Source organism: Pan paniscus, chromosome 8 (assembly GCF_029289425.2).
Source record: "Pan paniscus chromosome 8, NHGRI_mPanPan1-v2.0_pri, whole genome shotgun sequence".
Lineage (NCBI taxonomy): Eukaryota > Metazoa > Chordata > Mammalia > Primates > Hominidae > Pan > Pan paniscus.
Window position 1 is genome coordinate 46,899,522 of NC_073257.2, and position 23,101 is coordinate 46,922,622.

The 23,101-nt window shown below is 36.9% G+C and overlaps 1 protein-coding gene across 32 annotated transcripts in view; it reads right to left on the reverse strand.

Moving 5' to 3' along the window:
• Positions 1-23,101, reverse strand: part of PARD3 (par-3 family cell polarity regulator) — a 707,905-nt gene that overhangs the window by 152,680 nt on the left and 532,124 nt on the right. For 27 of the 32 annotated variants that reach the window (XM_034930282.3, XM_034930281.3, XM_055092624.2 and 24 more), the window contains 2 exons: positions 22,093-22,203; positions 7,611-7,853 (listed from right to left, as the gene is read on the reverse strand). In XM_034930282.3, the coding sequence (XP_034786173.1) occupies positions 7,611-7,853; positions 22,093-22,203 (354 nt within the window). The remainder of the gene's footprint in view (positions 1-7,610; positions 7,854-22,092; positions 22,204-23,101) is intronic. The other 5 variants (XM_034930285.4, XM_034930283.4, XM_063607335.1 and 2 more) reach the window with 1 other exon arrangement.

Below are 23,101 nucleotides of genomic sequence, written 5' to 3' on the forward strand. Positions count from 1 at the left end.
TCAAGCAACCCTCCCACCTCAGCCTCCTGAGTAGCTGGGACTATAGGTGTGTGACCACCATGCCCAGATAATTTTAGTGTTTTTAAGAGACAGCATCTCGCTGTGTTGTCTAGGATGGTCTTGAACTCCTGGCCTCAAGTGATCCTCCCACCTCTGCTTCCCAAAATGTGGGGATTATAGATGTAAGCCACTGTGCCTAGCCTTTACAGTTCTTAAGATCATGATTCAGGCTTGCCTGTCCCTCTAAGACATAACTTGATGTAGGCTGGGCGCGGTGGCTCACGCCTGTAATCCCAGCACTTTGGGAGGCCGAGGTGGGCGGATCACGAGGTCAGGAGATCGAGACCATCCTGGCTAACACGGTGAAACCCTATCTCTACTAAAAATACAAAAAATTAGCCGGGTGAGGTGGCGGGCATCTGTAGTCCCAGCTACTCAGAAGGCTGAGGCAGGAGAATGGCGTGAACCCCGGGGGGCGGAGCCCGCAGTGAGCCGAGATCGCGCCACTGCACTCCAACCTGGGCGACAGCGAGACTCCGTCTCAAAAAAAAAAAAAAAAAAAAAAAAAGATATAACTTGATGTAAACAGAAATGCCAACATTTTAGACAAGGTTTGAGACGTTCAAGCTGCCCTATTTCCATGGAGTATTGCAAACTCAGACTCAGTAAGAATTTTATGAAAGCAAACCATGAGAAACTTCAAAGAATTTCATGCAAGTACAAAATGAAAACCTTCAAATTACCAAACCAAAGGCTGAAATTGATTGAGAGGTCAGGTCCTTATATCATGACCCACCTGTCACTCTCAAATAAGACATTTCATGCTACCCAGCATTTACTCTATTCTAAATATTTATATTATAGAAGCCATCTGGAATGCCTTATCCTGAATTCAGTAACTCCTAATTTAAAGAGAAACAGTTCATGATGTGATGTAATTTATGGAGAACACTTAGGAGACCAAGCTATTTAATGAAGGAAGTGGCATCAGCAGAATTGCATTCCCACACTCCTATATCTATGTTAAGTATAAAGAATCAAACCTGTCTTTATTGATTTCAATTTCATTCCTTGCTTGTTTCTGCACCTATGTGGCGATGCTGAAAGCATATGTGCTTTCCTGAGAGTAAAAGCCCATTTCCTAAGTAACAGTTGCAACAGCAAACAAATAGTGCTTACTACAGACCATGCTCAGTGTGAAGTGCTTTATATGTCATTAACACAGTTAATCCTTCCCAAACCTAATGAGGCAAGTACCATTATCCCCATACTATAGATGAGGAAAGTGAAGCAGAGACTTTACACAGCTGATGGCAGAAGAGCCCAGGAAGAAGAGCACGGTGGCTCACGCCTGTAATCCCAGCACTATGGGAGGCTGAGGCAGGTGGATCACTTGAGCCCAGGAGTTTGAGACCAGCCTGGGCAACATAGTGAGACCCCATCTGTACAAAAAATAAATAAAAATAGTTGGGCATCATGTCATATGCCTGTAGTCCTAGCTACTCAGGAAGCTGATGTGGGAGGATTGCTTAAGCCCAGGAGGTTGAGGCTGCAGTGAGTCCAAATCATACTCCAGCCTGGGTGACAGAGTGAGACCCTGTTTCAAAGAAAAAAAAGAAGAGCCCAGGATCAAACTCAAGTATTCTGGCTCCATAGTTCATTCTCTTGTACGTTACACTCAACTGCTTCTTACTTTATAGCAGGATTGTTGGTGGAAATAGGAGTTATCAGAGGATAGCAGTGTCTTAAAGAATTAAGAAGACTAGCTGCTGGCAGACATTTGATTGGTAACATTTCTTTAATTAGATGCATAACAAAATGAAAGGCAGAAGAGCTAATTGAGCAACACTGGAGAATACTGCTCATTACTTAATTTCACAAAATATTGTGGAAATTATTTGACCAGGGGATAGTTCTCCAAAATATACACAATCTTGATCAAAAGACAATGATTCCCTTTGGGCTCTTCTGTGCACAATTCATTATACAGATGGTCCCAGACTTGCTATGATTCAACTTAAGATTTTTAACTTTAGATAGTGCAAAGGTGCTAACTATTCAGTAGAAAGCATACTTTGAGTACCCACACAACCAATCTATTTTTCATTTTTAGGACAGTACTCAATAAATTGTACAAGATATCCAACACTTCATTATAAAATAGGTTTCATGTTAGAACAGATGATTTTGCCCAACTGTAGGCTAATGTAAGTGTTCTGAGCATGTTTAAGGTAGGCTAGCTAACCCACGATGTTTGGTAGGTGAGGTGTATTCAATGCATTTCCAACATGTTATTTTCGACTTACAATGAGCTTATCAGGACCGAACACCATTGAAAGTTGAGAAGCATCTGTATTCAGAATGGTTTTTGGCTTCATGAAATAGAAACCTGATTGCAGGTAACTTAAACACGTAACAAATTCACTTTTCACAGGTGATAAGAGCTAGAAGAGCTGCTCACAGGACCAGACTGCTATCCTCTTCCTTCATGTAGCCTACAACTTTAGAATCAGGGAAAATGGTAAAGGACAAAATGAGTCAGCCCCATTTCACTCAGGAAAAGGCTAGCTTTATAGGAAGTCCCCACTCTAGGTACACTCCTCACTTAGGAGTCAGAACTACGTCACATGGTCACCTCTTAATGCAAGGGAGCCTGGGAAACTTTTAGCTAGGCACTCTGCTAGCCAGAAAAAAACTGGGATTTTTTTTTCTTTTAAGAGACAGAATCTTATTCTGTTGCCCAGACTGGAGTGCAGTGGTGCAATCATAGCTCACTGCAGCCTCAAATTCCTAGGTTCAAGTGATCCTCCTGCCCTGGCCTCCCAAGTAGCTGGGACTGTAGATGCATGCCACCACGCGTGGCTAATTTATTTTATTTTTGTAGAGACGGGGTCTCACTTTGTTGCCTAGGCTGGTCTCAGACGCTGGGCTTCAAGCAATCCTCTTGCCTTGGCTTCCCAAAGTGCTGGGATTACAGGTGTGAGCCACTGTGCCCAGCCTACACCAACATTTTTGTGAGTTTTAAGCCTTGTTATTCATATCAAACACAAGGATAGGATCTGCTTCTCTTTAGCATCACTCCAAGGTGAAAAATCAAAATGTTACCCACGACACTAATAAACAGTAGTAACAGTGACACTGTGACTATAGCCTACAGTTCATGTTATAATAAAATTAAACAGACATGGGACTATTTCTAGACATGGCATGATGCTATCTTATAAAAAGCATTTTATAAGTAATACATGGAAATTGAGAAAATGTCCCATTTTGATGCCAAATTCACCACATTTAATAAATCATCCCTGGCTGTTTCCATGTGGGGCTACCAGATCCATATTTCTGACTATAAGATCAATTAAAATGATTAAGCAGTGAAATGTAGAACACTGCTTCCTCACTGAACAATGAAAATCCCAGAACAGATGCAGGCTACACATCAGACTGTCAACTGCCTGCATTCCCATGAAATCCAAAAATTTGAATAGTAAAGGTCACTGGACACCAATTGCAAATTTTGGTGGAATTTAGTCAGTTGACAGGAGTTTCTCTATTGTGTCTATTCTTCATACAGGAAATAATCTCTGCAGAGTTCCAAGTTGCATGTTTCCACTTGAATAATTACTTTTCAAAAACGTTAGTATAAGCATATTCTAGATCTTCTTACAGGCGTGTCACTTCACTGTCTGAATTTGGGTTTACACACATGAAGGCACGATGGAATACTATTTTCACTGTCTCCGGTTAATGACAACAGAAGCGGGCTGAACTTCGTGCACACATGATGCCCCTGTGAGAGCTGCAGGCCAAAGGCTGCTGAACAGGAACATACAAAAGAACTGCAGAAATTCAACAGAGAAAAGGGATGGGCAAGACTGTGGGGGTCGGCAAACAAACCCAAATGAACCTGCCATGGAGCAGCCACCACCATATTCATGATTTGTGCAAGAGTTTAGATTTAAGAAACATTATTGGCCACATTAAGTTAATGTTGTTCATTTGAAGGTAATGGCTTTGCCATTTTGTTTGTATTTAATTTGTAAAGATGTTTGGCTTTATGGTTGTATAATGGCTGTCAACAGAAGGAGTTTAGTCCTATTTTATTTTTACACATATTTAAGTAACATTATAATCAAAACAATTTAGTTCAATACTGCAGTACCAAGAGATTGTCTTTCTATAAAAAAAAAAAATTCCTATACTCCTCAAGTCTGAGAAACACTTTTCTATGTAGCTTTCTCTTCGACAGGAACAGACAATGGAGGTGATACCATGACATCACAGCCAAATTCACATCCTGTTAAAGGTACATGAAGAAGTGCTTTACAGGTATGATAATTCCCAACTTTTTGGATTAGTAACATCAATCTTTGTTTAATGGACATCTTACTCTCTGCAAAAATAATAATTACAAAAAACTATAGTTTCCATAGTCCTTTTTCTTAAAAATATAAATTATGTCTCTCCTGAGTTGGAAGCATCTCACAAATTATCTAGTCTAATCACCCTTCTGGGGCACAAATGCATAAAAGTATCGTAAGTCTGACAGCTGCTGAGGCTGTGCTTGAGTTAGGATGAGAGGGGCTTTTGAATACAGCAATGTCTAAGATGTGATTCTGAGTTACTTACTGTTTGGTGTAACTCATCCTCATGACTAAAGTCTCCTCCAGAATGTTTCTCTGAGTGCATTTTGGCAGAAATTAGGAGGCTGAGTTTCAGTTTGGGGTTAGCACAGTGCAGGGTACAGACTCCAGGTGGGGATGCTGGAGTCCAGAAACAGAGGCTGTTCTGAGCATGTAAGTGCGACTGAAAATTTGCAGACATTTACATGCAAGATTTAGACTCTTGTAGGGCACTATGATTTAAACTGGGGTTTAAAGCAACCACTTCTGGGCCTCAGGAGCTGGGAAGACAGAACCCATCTGACTCTTGGCTTTGATGTCACGTGGGACTTCTGAGCTGTGTGAAAAACTGCTACGTGGTAGTCTACTATTTTTCAGGTTTTCAGAGTGGATGTGGAAGGTGCTGAAAATGATGAGTGCTTTTATCAACGATCAATAATATGTCAACTAATTTTTTTTTTACTTCCTCCAAAAGTTACTAACTGACAACGCCAGCATTCTGGTGTCCTTTCTCCCAGGAAAACAATTCCAATGGGACATTCATGGCCTTCAAATGCTGTTTGACCTTCTGTAAGCAGCATTCACAAGTATGGCAGAAACCAAGTAAAAGCTTCTAAAGAAAATGTCACTGTCACTGATAATAATTGTATTCTTTGGATCCTGACATATCTGTGGTTAGATAATAAGCAAGTGAACCTTCTAGGTGATCACAGCAAAGGGGTCTAAATAAACCATATGCCTCCTATGTTAATTTACATTATTCAGTCATTATAGTCAATATCAAACAGACCTACAGATTTTCATAAGACCATAAGGAAAACCTAAAACCCAACAAAAGCAAAACAAAGCAACAAACCAAATACTCTGGCTATAGCATTTCACCTTAAGATCTGGCTTCACATTTGCTATTTTTAAAAATACTTCTTCCTGGGTTTGCCTAAGAGTTACCTGTTGCATCTGCAAACCTCTATTAAAAACAACTGGAAGTAGCTAAAATAGAAACTGGGTGCAAAACGTAGCAACCAATAACACATGGATGCTATGGATGAAGTATTTCCCGTACATCTCTAGCCTTGTGAGGGTTCTTACGGTGCCATCCCCAGGACCAATGGTACCAGCATCAAACCTGGACATGGGTAAGAAATGCAAATTATTGGGCTCAACCTCAGACCTACTGAATCAAAATTTGGGGAGAGTCCATCAATGTGTGTTTTAAGAAGCCCTCCAGGAGATTCTGACACACACTAAAGCTTGAGAGCCCCTGGTTTTAATGAAACCTGCTATTCATAATGTTCAAAGCCCAGTTCCTAAATAGAGCAACACTTACAAGAAACCACTATAAGAGATGATGGGCTGAGTGTATCATTTATGACAATAACATGCATATGTCTGATATAAAAAGAAATGATTATTTGTGAACTAAACTCCTCATGGTGCTTGAACATACAAATGAAAGAGCGGGAAAAGACCATTTAAAATTGTTTCAGTTAAAATTTTAAATAAATATATAGCCATTAAAACACAAATGACATGCAAATCAAAACCATAATGAGATACCCATCTCACACCAGTTAGAATGGCGATCATTAAAAAGTCAGGAAACAACAGGTGCTGGAGAGGATGTGGAGAAACAGGAACACTTTTACACTGTTGGTGGGACTGTAAACTAGTTCAACCATTGTGGAAGACAGTGTGGCGATTCCTCAGGGATCTAGAACTAGAAATACCATTTGACCCAGCCATCCCATTACTGGGTATATACCCAAAGGACTATAAATCATGCTGCTATAAAGACACATGCACACGTATGTTTATTGCGGCACTATTCACAATAGCAAAGACTTGGAACCAACCCAAATGTCCATCAATGATAGACTGGATTAAGAAAATGTGGCACATACACACCTTGGAATACTATGCAGCCATAAAAAAGGATGAGTTCATGTCCTTTGTAGGGACATGGATAAAGCTGGAAACCATCATTCTCAGCAAACTATTGCAAGGACAGAAAACCAAACACCACATGTTCTCACTCATAGGTGGGAATTGAACAATGAGAACACTTGGACACAGGAAGGGGAACATCACACACCGGGGCCTGTCATGGGATGGGGGGAGGGGGGAGGGAAAGCATTAGGAGATATACCTAATGTAAATGACGAGTTAATGGGTGCAGCACGCCAACATGGCACATGTATACATATGTAACAAACCTGCACGTTGTGCACATGTACCCTAGAACTTAAAAGTATAATAAAAAATAAATAAATAAAATAAAATAAAATAAAACACAAATAACAGATAAATAAATACTGAAGCTGAGGGATACCCCAAATATCCTGACATGATCATTACACATTCTATGCATGTAAAAATTACTCACATGTATCCTATAAACATGTAAAATAGCATGTATCAATTAAAAAATACAGTTAACATTGCACTCCTGTGTGCTACACTGATATACATAATTTAGACCTGTGGTCTGTGGCTGTTAATAAGCAATCTGTTATACTATATTATTATTCTCATTTACCGATTCTTTCATAATATAAAGTTATGCTGCCTAAAAAAAAAAGTGATCCATCTAAATCATAAGTGGAACAAATCATGTCATTCCCCATCTATTTAATTGCCACACCTAGAGGCTCTCCTAGCAATAAAAGGACATATCACTTAAGTAGAAGAGTCATAATTTTAAGTTTGCTTTTTATTTGAGTTATAAAGTAGAGGTTGGTTCTCAGGTATAAAACCATCTTCAGAACAAAATGAAATATGTTGGAATCATTAGAAAAGCCATCAAAACCTCTGCTGATCCTTCCATTAGGTTTCAATTTGTGTAAACTCAATACTTTTAGACACAACAGCTTTTTAAAGGCCATTAATAAAAGGCAATTCTGGTTTGAGGATTGATGAATGGTCTACTCCCGTCAGAAGCTGTATAAAAGCTGATTTGGAAGCAATACCACGATTGCCCCTGGCGCCTACCTGTCCACAGGTGAGGGTTTGGAATTCCGCGGCTTCTTGACTTGGGCATACAAAGCATCCATCATATGCCCTTCTCGTGGGCTCTGAGGTCTAGCGTTGAGAGCCATGGAACCTTCATAAGAAGAAACTCCCCCATACATCAACTCATCATCACAGCCAAATGTCCGATGAAAATCTTGAATTTCAGCATAGTCACGCTCTCGAGCTTGTCGTTCCCTAAATTCTCGAGTTTTGGCTTGAATCCTATGAAATCAGAACAAAGTTGAAATAAGAGAAACCTTTCCTTTTTTAGGAACTGCATATAGAAACATTCATCAAAATATGTTGTAAAATATATTTGATTTCTTGCAGCTATAGAAGATCAGTGGTATAAATGACAGGTCATACACATTCTAGATTGTTAAGTAATGCTATGGATGCTCAAAAAGAATAATTTTAGATGCCCTTTGTTCATGTCTACAAGATTGCAGTCATAATTTAAATCTTTTTTGTTTGTTTTTTTTTTTTTTTGAGACAGAGTCTCACTCTGTCCCCCAGGCTGGAGGGCAGTGGCATGAGATCTTGGCTCACTGCAACCTCCGCCTCCCAGGTTCAAGTGATTCTTGTGCCCTAGCCTGCCAAGTAGCAGGGATTACATGTGTGCACCACCACACCTGGCTAATTTTTGTATTTTCAGTAGAGATGGGGTTTCACCATGTTGGCCAGACTGGTCTCAGACTCCTCAGCTCCAGTGATCCTCCTGCCTCAGCCTCCCAAAGTGCTGGGATTACAAGTGTGAGCCACTGTGCCTGGCCATAATTTAAATCTTAAGTTTAAATTTTCACTTATTAACTAGCTTTAAAAACTCATAAGGAACAGATCATTTCTGGCATCTACTTGGATATTACTCATGAATTTGTTTAAGGCAAGAAATAATTTTTTTAACGTTACATACACTTTATATATGAAAATATTTATATGTAATATATACCTATCTTACTCATTATTAATACACCATAAACATTCAACCTACTATGAAGCTTAAACACGAATCCACACCATAATTCTTCATTAGTGACAAAAGAGGATCTCAGCTTAATGACATCGACTCTGTCATTTCATGGGATGCATACAGAAATGGAGAATCCTTAAATTACGGACTAGAAGGCATGTATCCAATCAAATTCTGAAGTAAAACTTGCCTACATTACAACTAAGAAACAAACCTTAAATGCTCACCTTTACTGAAGTTACGTTTAGTTTACTATGATTTTATTAAAGTATTTGGTACAATGTCCTCTTCAACTTATAATATATTGATATAATTTATGTCCTAAGTCAATCTTAGTTACCTGGAAAAAATTTTAAAACCCTCAATAAAATTTTAATGGAAAAAATATCTCCTTTATATACTTACAAATTTAAGTACACACTTAAATGCAGTAAAATCTTACTTCTATAAAGCAACACTTTAGACTGAATTTAATCTTTTATTGCAGTTATTCTTTTCATGTTTGAAGTAGACCTCTGCTAGCAAAAACAATACATAAACATATATTCAAAAGAATTCAGAAAAGATACCAAAATCAGATAAAGACAGCAGCAAAGAAAAGGAAGAAAGAAAAGAAAGCTATATAGGACAATATTCCTCATGAATATGAAAGCAAAAACCCTTAATGAAATATTAGTAAATGAAATTCAGCAATATATAAAAGAAATTATACACCATGACCAAATGGTGTTTACTGCAAAAATTCAAGCCTGGTTCAATATTCAAAAATCAATTACTACAAACCATCATATTAACAGATCAAAGAAGAAAAGTTACATGATTGTATCAATTGATGCAGAAGAAGCATTTGATAAAATTCAACACCCATCATGTCAGAAAACCTTCAGAAAACTGGAAATAAAGTGAAACTTCCTAAACTTAAGAGTATCTACCAAAAACCGACAGGTTCCCTCATGCATAATGGAGAAAGACTGAATGCTTTCCCTATGATAAAGTAAGGATGTGTGCTCCTACCACTGTAATTCCACACAGTGTTGGAAGTTCTAGGCAATGCAATAAGCCTAGAAAAGGAAATAAAAGTACACAGATTGAAAAGGAAGAAATAAAATGCTTCTTACTTGCAAATGACATGATGATCTACAAAGAAAATTCCAAAGAATCTACAAAAATCTCCCAGAACTAAAAAGCAAGTTCAACAAAGTCAGAGGATATAAGATCAACATATAAAAATCCATTGTATTTTCCATATGCTGGCAATGAACACGTAGTCACTGAAATTAAAAATGCAATGCTATTTATAATCCCTAACGAAACAAAACACACAGATACACATCTATAAGCCAAACTTTCGTTTATGTAGACCTGTGTAAGATAGATACGTTGAAAACTACACAATGCTGCAGCAAAAACAATTCAATGTAATAAAATAGTTTTTTCAACCAATGGTGCAGGAGCCATGAGATATCCATAGGCAAAAAGAAAAGCAAAAATAAATTTCATACCTTACTAAAAAATTAACTCAAAATGGGTCACAGGTTTAAATGTAAATGTAAAAGTATAAAACTTAAGAAAAAATGTAAGGGATTCTTTAGGAACTAGTGCGTGGAGAAGGGTTTTTAGGACTAACACCAAAACCATTATCCATAAAACTTTAAAAGTATATACATTGAACATCATCAAAATAAAAAACTTTTCCTCTGTGAAAAGCTCTAATTAGAAGATGAAAAAATAAGTACAGACTAGAAAAAAATATTTGCAAGGCACATATCTGACAAAGGACTTATATCCAGGAAATATTTTTTAAAAGTCAGCCTTCTCGGCTCATACCTGTAATCCCAGCACTTTAGGAGGCTGATGGGGGCGTGCTGCTTGAGCCCAGGAGTTCTAGACCAGCCTAGGCAACACAGTAAAACCCTGTCTCTACAAAAAATGCAAAAATTAGCAGGGCATGGTGGCGCACACCTGTAATCCCAGCCACCCAGCTGAGGTGAGAGGATTGCCTGGGCCCTGGAGGCCAAGACTGCAGTGAACCATGACTGTGCCACTGCACTCCAGCCTATGTGACAGAGCAAGATCCTGACTCAAACAAACAAACAATCAAACAAACAAACAAACCCCTGAAACCTCAACAATGAGAAAACAATCCAATTAGAAAATGGCAAAAGACATGAAAAGATGTTTCACTGAAGAGGACATATGGATGACAAGCATGTGAAAAGACGTTCTCCACCACCAGTTAATAGGGAAATGCAAATAAGACCATGATGAGCTATTACTACACATCTGACTGGTTAAAATAAAAAACAGTGACAATACCAAATGCAGCCATGAATGTAGGGAAACCGGGCTTCTCATATATTGCAGTTGGAAATTTAAAATGGTACTGTCACCCTGGAAAATAGCCTGGTAGTATCTTTAAAAATTAAACATATACTTATCATACTGTCCAGCAATTGTGCCTCCCGGTACGTATCCCAAAGTTGTGAAAACTTATGTCCAAGCAAAAACCTGTATGCAATTGTTCATTGCCAAATATTACCTTATTTGTAATATTTAAATATTGGGAACACCCAAAATAGCTCACAATAGGTGAATAGTTAAAAACAAAAAAAACAAAAAAAAACTGGGGTGTGTCCATATTACAGAACATTACTCAGCTGTACAAATGAACAAACTAGTGATACATACAGCAACTTGAATCTGTCTTAAGGGCATCATGCAATGTGAAAAAAAACCCAGCCAATCTCACAGGTCATACATGATTTCACTTATATAGCATTCTCAAAATGACAAAAGTATGGAGTTGGTGAACAGGTTAGTGATGGCTAGGGGTTAGCTACAGAGGAAGACCTCTGTGATGAAATAGTTCTGTTTCTTTACTGTAGGAGTGGCTACACTAATGTGCACAGGTGATGACACAGAACTACACACAGCCTACACCAATGTCAATTTCCTGGTTTTGATGCTGTACTACAGTTATCTAACTTAACCACTGGGGGAAACTGGATGAAGGGTACATTGGACCTCTTTCTACTATATTCATAACTTCCTATGAATCTAAAATTATTACAAACTTAAAAGTTTTTTTAAAGACAGAAAATTGTCACATAGCATTACAAGCAAACTTTGCATTTTCCTTGTTTCTTTCTTGTATCTAGTGTATCACCATCACCCCACTCTTGTTTTCCAATTTTGAATACAGGGGATCAAATCTGTCTGACGTTTCTTCTCTCCCAGCTATAAAAAGTACATAAATTCACCTAGCTCAGTGTTTCTCAACAGGACCCAATGACATTTGAGAAGGGGCTATTTGTCATCATGCAGGACTTTTACCAGAACTGGTCACAGCCACATGTAATCCAGCAGTGTCCCCATTGGGGCAACAAAAACTGCTTCTCATGTTCCCCAAAACTCCCTAGGAGAACCTTATTTCCTGAGGTGACAACCAATGACTTTCTTAACTCAAAAGTGAATATTAGGAAGTCAGAAATTTTTATCAGGACTGTTCTAGATCCTAGTAACTCTAAGACTGTTGGTTCCACAGACAGAATACCCACAAGAGAAACAGCAACTCAAATTCTAATGTCAAATTTAGCTAAAATTCTACTAGACAGTTTTTAAATTTTTACGCCATTTATCCATTTAAGAGCAATTATGACAGTTAAGGATGCTATTATAAAAGCTGGTTACCACTAAATACTAGCTATCCATAATGGAAGGTTGACAGGAGTTAGGAGATAATTTTATTCTTTGCACCATAATGTCTTTTTGACTCTTGATTTGACCAGAAATCACTAGCAGAAAGAGGAAAATGAGTTCTTTCTTACATTCAATGGGATATTAATTTGAAACTCAATTATGATCACTTATCTGACAACCCACTATACTATGATACTTGGTCACCATTCATCAATCACTTAATCATAGGTAATATCCAGGGTAACTAGGCATTCACGTAAGTCTTGAAGTTTGGCAAACTGAAGAAGTTTGAAGGAACACAACAGACCTAAGTATAATTATATAAATATAAAGCTGAAATTTCTGAATTTGGAGAACCTCCAAAAATCAAAGAGAAGGACTCAGACTGATTTATTAATGACTAAACTCTATGATACATCAAGCTTAATTCACTAAAAGTGAAAAATCCAGCTTACTTACATCAGAAAATGCATCCCTCTTAAGAAAGAAAGCTAACAGAAAGAGAATAGGAACACACTCTTTTCAAGGGAGGCATAAACCTAAATAATCTCCCCAAACTTCTTGCACATCAGTTTCATTATATTACTGATGGGTTCTGGATTTGAATGTTCTTTTGTTCCAAATGATGCAGAAAATAATATCAATTAGCAGTCAATTTCTAACAAGTCAATCTCTCAAAAGAAGTGCTCAGCAGCATGAAGTACTATTTATAAAGCCCAGATCTCAGCTGCCTTCTTTTACCTAAATTTGTACATTATGACTAATCGCCACCAGTCATTGAGCCTAATAAACGTTAAAGCCCCATCTGTAGTACCTTCCAGAAACACTGATTTTTTTCAAGGCTCCAATAATGAAGGAATTGTATTTGTATTGCTTATCTTGTCATCACCAATAATGTTGTCCCCAAAGTTCTAAAACCTGCATCACTGCTTTCCAATGTGGCAGCTTACACTGGTGATGAAAACCTTAGAATAAAACTATAGCATACGTGTGGTCCACCAGGTAGAACTACTGCCGCAAAAGGCTAACGGATCTGGTCAGTAGCCTGAACTAATGTGCATTCTCAAGTTCATTCTAGAAATTAATGCTAACGAGGCTTGCTGTACAAATAGCACTTTAGAGTAGACTTTTGAAACTAAGCATGCACTGTGATTTTCATAAATTTTAGTGGCAATTCACAAGCAAAATTAACAAAAGACACAAATGAATTTATTATATTCTTTATTTGAATGTCTTGTTACAAAGTGAGAATATGAACTTTCTAACACAACCAAAAGGTTATATTTGCATGTTATGTATTTCCACTCTGTGGAGATACATATTTCAGTAAGAAAATATTTGGCTCAGGAAGAAAACATGTTTGGTGTCCTCATAAAAATAACATGACTTCTTAAGGAAACTTTGAAAAGATGGTGAGTATCTTGCAGTTGAGCCCTTAATGGATCCAGATGGCCAGGGCTATAAAAGCATACCCCCTTTACTCTTTTATTGTGACCCTGAGGTCACAAATGATCTCCAAGATGTAAGAGTCACTCATTTTTCTGAACAGTCAGATTGCTGTTCAGCATTCTCTATCCCATTTATCTCGGGCCAAACCTCAACAATGACAGAAGTAACTGATTAGTCCAAAACCCAGCAAAGGACATAAATGTCTATTGCTTTAAACATTTCAGTAAGTCCTTCCTGATTCTAAAAAGAACTATTCTGAAGTTCAGATTATCACAGGCAGTTGTACCACCCGACATTGATGGACAACATTTATACTGTTTCCTATCCTTGAAACTTGAAAAAACAAATTCAAACAATTAAAACCTTTTATCAAGTCATTTTTAACTTAATAAAGAACTTATCATTTCAACTTGTTATGTTCAAGCATAAATACATCTTTCCTTTTTGTAAAAAAAAAATAAAGTGTTCCGTTATGATAATGAAATTGCCTTGAACCTGCATAGAAAATAATACACAAAATAATGTAATATACTAAATAAAGTAATAAGGTTAATTTCTTTCCTGCTGTCACTAAATTCATGCTAACAGTCTCTCTTCAGCTTGACATCAATTAATGATTTTAATTCCAGGCTCTTGTCACAGTGTTCACCACCTTTTTCTCTAATTAAAATGGATGACGCTCGATGAAGATAAAACATACAAGACTTCTGTTTTTGTAACATTTCTATTCATTAGTATTTTTGCTTTTACAATAAATGGCTTTTAGCACTAATTGCAGTAGAATAAGATGAAAGGAACTTTTTATGAACATAAAGTCTAGTCTTTATATATCCAGAAAAGGTACCAGGTACGGGAATAACCACCGAAGTGACCAAACTCCTTAGGATGGAAAACCAGTGGTGTCCTTAAACCTCTCAGTTACATACTAAATACTTCCATTTCCAAACTCCTTGGGATGCAAAACCAGTGGTGTCCTTAAACCTCTCAGTTACATACCAAATACCTCCATTTCCAAAGCTATGATGCTGCAACACATCTCTTTTTACATGTTGTATTTTTTAAAAGACTACAAGAAATAGAAACTGTCTTTTAATTATTTTTAATTTAAAAAGTTATGTCTGCAGAAGATAGAATATACTAATATTAGTTTAACAGAAAAAATATTTTTAATAAATTTCAGATTGCTACATATCAGATAGTTGTTGACTATCTTCAAAACAATGTTCAGGATCTTGCAATCAACTCTTTTGGGAAACATTTTACCCCCAACTTACTGCACTGCCATCCAGAAGCCTCATTCTGGGAACAACAGTTCGTGGATCTTTTTCCAACAGTATTTCTTCTCTCAAAAAGTCAGTATTACAGAAATTGATCAAATAAAACCCAAATTCATGGCGAAATGAAATTTAAGCTACAAAACAACTGGAAAGAACCGTCTGTTGAGAAAGCAGTTTTAGTCCACTATGGAAGGCTTTATTGGGCCCTCAGAGTACTTCAGCAGATGGCAGACTTCAAAAATACTGCAGCTCAACTCATCCATCCTTTGGGTGATCTTCCCCCTGCCAGGTGAATCTAACAACTGCCCCCTAACAGTAGGTAAGCTGCCAGTTTGGTGCCTATGCTGAATTCCCAAAAGAGAGATACTATTCCACTAAATTTCTTACCCTGGTAACAGTTCCAATTTTAAGTGGGATTTTAATATCTTTGTCATATTAGGGTAAAAGTTGATTGAGAAGAAAGGACTTCCATATTCTAAATGAGCCCTGAAAAAAATTTTCTTGAGTGAAAACAACTGTTTTAAAGGTATATTTCCAATTCCAGGGAAGAATGCAAGTTGCTGAAATACATAGTGGTCCCTTAGAATAGGTGGGAGGGAAAGTTAACTTGCATCCCTCAGTGCTAAAATGAGATGAAACTGGTTTTAAAATACAAAACGGTTAAAAGTTGAAAAAGAGATAAAAGAAAACATTAACAGGGAGACTGCTAACCACTAATAAAATCACAACTTGTAAAGAATCCAGGCAGTTAAAAGACTGCCCACCTTCCATAAGCCTTTGTGCTTAGGGGGAGAGAGACTGAAAGTGAGGGTAGAATTTTTCTAGTTTGCTAAATTATACATATTCTTGGGAATAAGATCTAGCTCTCAAACTACCATCTCTATGAAGCAGTCACTACTAACTCCAGCCCCACTGATCGTTCCCCTTCCCAAAGCTCTGTAATCATCTATTTTAACAATTGATTATATTGTCTTTTCCCCCTGCCCAGAGACAGGGGTCTTACTCTGTTGCCCAGGCTGGAGTGCGGTAGTATAATCATAGCTCACTTCAGCCTTGAACTCCTGGGCTCAAGACATCCTCCCACACCAGCCTCCTGAGTGTCTGGGACTACTACAGGTGCATACCACCATGCCCTGCTAATTAAAAAAAATTTTTTTAGGGACAGAGTCTTGCTATGTTGCCCAGGCTGGTATCGAACTCCTGGCCTCAAGTGATCCTACCACCTCAGCCTTCTGAGCAGCCTTACATCAATTTTTTAATGTTAACATGCTTAAATCTTTTTCTCTTAACAAAGGTAAGGGATCCCTGAGAGGGAAAAAACATTTTAAAATAGTAATTTTAAAAAGACTTATACTATCTGATATGGTTTGGCTGTGTTCCCACCCAAATCTCATTGTGAATTGTAGTTCCCATAATCCCCACGTGTCATGGGAGGAACCAGGTGGAGATAACTGAATCATGGGGGCGGTTTCCCCCTCCTGTTCTTGTGATAGTGACTTAGATCTCACAAAATCTGATGGTTTTATAAGGGGCATCCCCCTTTGCTGGGCTCTCATTCTTCTCTTTCCTCCCGCCACGTGAAGAAGGACGTGTTTGGTTCCCATTCTGCCATGATTGTAAGTTTCCTGAGGCCTCCCTAGCCCTGTGGAACTGAGTCAATTAGACCTCTTTACTTTATAAATTACCCAGTCTCGAGTATGTCCTTATACCAGCATGAGAACAGACTAATATACTGTCTGATACACTTAATATATTGTGAAACAACAAAACCAGTTGTCTTATACTGACTAATAAAACACTAGAATAATATTTCCCTAACCAACAGACACAAACACATCTCAACAGATACTCACTCAAGTAATGTTCAGGCTTTCATGGGCATTAAAGCACCTACAATTATTGCCAATGCAGAGAGATGCTCTTAAGCCAAATATATCTAGGACAGCTCTCATCAGAAAGCAAACTGCATTTTCCTACTTCATTTGCAGTATCTGTCAATAAAATCGGTTTCAGATATATAGTATGCCTAACGCTTAATTTTCCTCAAGTATTCATCTATATTTTTTCCTTTTTTTTTTTTTTTAAGAGACAAGCTCTCACTCTGTCACAAAAGCTGGAGGGCAGTGGCACAACCACAGCAGCTCACTGCAGCCTCGAACTCCTGGGCTGAAGTGATGCTCTTGCTAAAGTGTTAGGATTACAAAGTGTTAGGATTACAGGTGTGAGCCAACACACCCAATCAAGTATTTATCGAAGTAGTTAAGTTCTACAAAGCAAGTTAACAGATTCTTAAAAATTCTCATTTACCTGTGCAATAAAAAATTTTTTTAAAAAACTTGAAACTTAGCCTATTGATTAGAATTGACTTTTCTAAAGGATTCACGAGGTCAAAGAAACATGAAAAATGCTGCTACAGGATAGAAAAAATGTTTCTCTTAAAAGGTTAATTTTTAAAAGGCAATCTTTGCATGACAATAAGTGATCTAAATGCAAAGATTAGTGTTAGGAAAACAAACATGTATCACTTGCTGAAAAGGATCCTACCAACTGAGATGACAAAAAGTTCAAGTAATTACTCAAAGCAGGTATTACTGAGAACAGCTGGTAAAATTAGAAAGAGAGGAAATGGCATGCAGAAAATCCACATAAACTTGCAAAATGACACACCAAGAATGGGGAGTATCCCACTGAAGGACACAGATAGTTCAACGGTCTGGTATTGAAAACACAAGGCTTTGAAAGATGATTAGAACGTTGAATAACGGAAAGTTTCAGATCATCTGTTTCCTAAGGAGATTTATAAATATTCCTTCTATACTGGGAGGATTTAATAAGAAATTAATTAACTTTTACATATTTCCACCAGAAGCATTCAGTATCCCTGGAAATGTTCCCAAGCACAACTTACTATGCAGATATAGATAATAATATTGTAATAGCTTTCAATGGCTGAATAACTACAAAATACAAGCCAGCTAACATTATAAACCTCATTTAATAGAATGAATAACATGAGGAGAATATTATTTGAGAGTTGGGAAATTTGGCCAGATATCATAGCTACTATTTCATGTTTCAGAACATCTTTCCTTCTTTCTGTCCCTCTTTCCCATTTGTCTGTTCACACAGACCTGACCGTGATCCAGAAAACATTTAATATGATTTTCTAAGAATGCATAAAAATGCAAAATAAATAAAAATGAAAATAGATGTCAACTTCTTAAAAGTACATAGGTGTGGAAAATGTGTACTTTATAGGAAAAAAAATGATTAGAATGGCACAGACCAGTATGTTAACAGTGTGTTAATACAGATAAATTTTTGTTTTCTGATTGTAATTTTATGGGTCTCTCCCAAATTTTTCTGTAGTTTTTAGTATTAGAATAAACTTAGAACTAGAGCTTAAAAAGGTACATTTTTTAAACAAGTGAGAAAGGTGGGAAAGAGAAAACTGAAAAAGGAGGAGCAGTGGTAAGCACGCACTTTCATAAGTCCACAAAACAGAAGCCAGAAAGTAGAGACAGGTTACAACACTGCTTTAAACTTGCTCGCAGTTCTGGAAAACAATCAACTCCGGTTTCTACAGCCAGTTAGAGGAGTGAGCTGAACACCGCTGAACCAGGAGTCAACGGTCTTTACTTGCCCTTGGTATTTCCCCAGTGACTCAGAATGTTGTGGGATGTCAGTATTCCAGGAAAAGCAAAAAGTGAGGGGTTGAGAGGATGTTTTGAGAAGAAATAAGTTTGGAGAATGGTGACTCTCTGTTCCTATCTTGGTGACTCATAATGCACATGAACTTGGTAGAATTTTGAGAAATAACAGAGTAGAAAAATACGCATATACTGGTTTAAACAAGTGTTTCTCAAACATACTTGTAAATAGAACACATTCTCTGCTGCTGAACACTGGGCAATCCTGTACCACATAGTGTATATACTACCATTTAAAAATACATGGAGGTATCACTGGAGCAAAAACAACAGAAAGCCAACATGTTATTTGTGATGCTTGGTCAACAGAGAAATCTATCACGGGGCTTTGTATGGGAGGCTAAGTAGACCTGAAGTTACGTAGATCACTTAATTGGAACATGTTCTGTTTTGAGTTTGGAGCCTAAACCTTCCATGCGGTGGAAATGAGCCAGTAGAGGCGCTGTCTCCAGGCATGCCTGAAACACAAGTCAGAGGCACGAAGCACTGAATTCACATTTTTGCTTAGTTTCTCAGTCTGTCTCCAATGTAGCCAACAGCATCTCTGAAAAAATAGGGTACCTAGGTTCAGTGCTCCAGAATGAGAAGTCAAAAATAGCATGTCGGAAAACCTGTTAACTTCCCCCTTGGCATCATGCCCAGACTCCCTGCTTCTCAAGAAGACCATACTCATGGAGGCTCTAGTCTGAGGCAGGGCAGGGCTAGTAGAGCAGAGCACAGATCCATACAGTGATATTCCTAGTCCATTTCTCCCACATGGATGGCATTTACTCAAGACCCAACCTCACAGTGTTGGTAGCAAGTGACAGAAAGGGAAGGAAGTTAGCAAGAATGAAGTCAAACTTAATCTTGGACCCTGCTCAGAACAATCTAGTTTATTGTCACCATCTAAATAGATCTTAACATTGAAGAAAAAACATTTAAAATTATATTCATAGCCCTTTTAGTTTTTCAATATTTATATCTTGAGCAATATTCAGGATTCACAGATGTACACAGGCAAAAAAAGTTCTGGTTTGTGGACAATCATAACTCATGGGGGAATGTTGGGTTTTCTATTTTTATATGGAATTAGCCAAAATAATTTTTGGAATTCAAATAGCTACAGTGGTAAATAATATCCCGAGAGATATTTCACTACTAGTCAGCAGTGAGGGAAAGGTTGTAAGGAGAATATAAGTAGTGGTTTATTTATTTTTATTGATTACTCCAGTCAAAATTTTTTCAAGGAAGCTGCAGTTTCCATTCTCAAAAAGAACACTGCCAATACCACAGACAGAACAGAAAGAACAACATATGGAAGAATGCTTGCCCTATTAAAATACAAGTGCCAAACCTACTCCACTTCCTAGTTCAGTCCGTTTCTTGCATTCACTTGCTCTATTACAAAATCCGTAAGTTTAAATAAAACATACTTGCAACAAGTTGTTATTGAAATACAAAGTCAAAATATAATAATTTTCTTAAATTATGAGCCTAATTGATTTTTTAATGGACCATTCACTTATTCCTTGACCCGGAAAGATTTTTATTTTAGGCCTCCTGTACATTGTAAATTCATTATGATCAACCTAGTTCCCAGAAGTATTGCATCATTAGAGGTACAGAGATGGAAATTAAAAGCAAAACTGAGAAGTGAACTGTGCCTTAGGCAAATTAATAATACAAGTGAAACCATTATGTAAAAATCATTGTTTGGCTGGAAACATTTGACTAAGCATCATAAAAGTATTTTGGAAAATGTTGATAGAATTCTGCATGGAACCATAGCAGTCACCTTAAACTGCAAGGAAGAAATATTTAGAAGATGAAAAATAGTACAGGATTAATGAAGCTATCTATCCCCTGTGGCAGGTATCAAGATATAGGGGAGGTATAATGTTTCTGTCGCTCAGATTACTCTCTAAGTAAATTACATATTTGCCTGTGGATGAATCTGAGTTCACACATTTACCTGGTATAGTCTCCTCCTTTAGGGAGAAGAAACTCTTCTAGGATAGAAGTTTATACTTCTGAGTCACTAAATGCTATGGCACACACACTAAGGAACACTATGCACCCAAACCCAAAAATAGTGAGTTTACTAATAAGTTTGGGAATCCCAAAATTGATGAGGATTAGAAAGAGTCCTACAAAGCAAGGTGAAATGATTTTTTAAAAATAAAAATTGAGGAAGAACCAGCCGTCTTGCTTCATAAATTTAAAATCCATATTTTTTCCCACATACATTTTCTACCCTGAAAAGCCACAGAGACTCAGAGTAACCATTCTATTCAAGAAAAACCTCAGAGGTATTAGAAGGATGAATGAAAAAATACCCAAACACTAATCTCTTTAAAATAAAACTGTTGTAGGATACTATTTTTAGTTATTTCATTCATTAAGTATTAGAATAAAAGCATCCTAGCTTTAGAATTATGGTAGGAATACTGGGCTTAATCTTAAAGATGCTGGGCTGCAGTCCTAGCTACGGACAGTACTTAGCATTATAACCTTCATCAAGGTACCAGAAACTCACTGAAATCCCAGATTATTCAAAGTAAAACAGGCATAGTACCTCTTGCTGTGGCTGCTCAGAAAATGAAATGTGATGACAGAGAGAAGCTCACTGTGAACCTGTAAACTCTAATAACAAAAGTGTGAGATGGCTTTCTCACCCCCTGGAATTATAATGAGAAAAATTCTAATCACTTAGAAAAATGGTTTTCGAGTGCCTGCTTAGAGTAACTCTTTTCATTCCTTTCATTGGTCTTTAAGTTCTCAACATGGAAATGATTCAACAATAGGTAACAATCTATCCGGAAGACATGGAAAACTTAAGTGGAAAATGTCACAAAATGTGAAGATGGTAAAATAGAAGGAGAATCAAGAAATAAGTGTCAGGTTTGAAAGAAAAACAACATAAAGAATAACAGCCTCCTGAATTCTTATTATATTTAAAATGTGATATAAAAATTCGGAGTTTTATTTCCAGAAGAGTATTTCTTTAAAATTATTATAATATACTAAATATCCATATATCAGTTAGGCAGGATTTTAAGTACTTTTTGTGTTATTTTAAAAAATCATAAATTCAGTATTAATGTTTATTTATTCATCTAATATGCTGTTCTACTTCCTATGCAAAAGATCTTAACTAAAGCAATTAAAATCCACTTTGATGTCACAAATACATATAAGGTTTTTTTTTTAAATCTCTCTTTACAATATATTCACCCACAACCATCAATATTTGGGTTGATACAGGAAATATAGAGTAATTAAATGTAAAATCTTTACATTAAAAAAGAAGAAAGTAGAAAGAAAAAAAAAAGAACCTCTTTCTAAGGAGGTTTAATCAAGTAACTGAAGTCTACCTCTCCTGCTCCTGCTTCATTCGTATCCTCTCCTCTTCTGATGTAAAGGATTCCTGTATTTTTATTTTACCCGTTTTCTCAATCTTGTCATCTTTTCGATGTTTGCCAAACCTGTTAATAACAAAAAATTCTAACTTGTCAATATATACAAAATGAGCTTTCTTTTGTTTGTGGTAATGACATATACCCAATGAAATGAATGTTAGCTTCTTCAAAACAGGGACCAGGTGTCTTCTGCAGTCAGTAGTTTGGGTCAGGACTAGTATTTTGAATCAGATTATTTTATTCATTTTTAATTAGAACTTCCCAGAGAAAACTTTTGAGGGAAATGATCTCAATAGCAGTTTTTCCTTTAGCAAAACAAAAACAAAACAACAAGAGTTGTGGTTTATCCTTATTAAACAATTAATACATCTGTAGGACTAAGTGCTGAATACTTTAGATGCTAGAGGACAAAAGATCTGCATTGGAGTGGGTTTTTCTTAGGACTAAAGAATGATAATCCACAATCATCTAGTTAATAATCTTTCCATAAACAACTATTCTTTATTTTCACAGCCAGGCTTATTGGAAACATTCATCATAGTTTAAAAACTGACAAAGGCCATGTTTGCAAGGTTTAAAGTACAACGGATAATTTACACTGCACTTTAATTAAATTGAAAGGTTTAAGGTATTCTCATCAAATACTCTCCTAAATGTGATAAAAAGCAATTGCTGAATGTGGCATCTATGACTTACAAATCCACATCTGATCAAAAACAAACACACGGAACAAACCCATTATTGAAAAGCAGTCCACACAAGCTTCTGCAGATGGGTGCTGAGCTCTTTAAGAAAACACTAACATTATTCTCTTCTGGCATCCAAAATATCCCAGTTTGATACTCAAACTTGGTATCAATTCCTTTCCCTGCTCTGTTATTTTTCTCTATAAAAGACCATATTGCCTGGAATGCATGCACTCTATATCCATAAGCAATCTTTGTCTGTAATGCACTGGTCACCA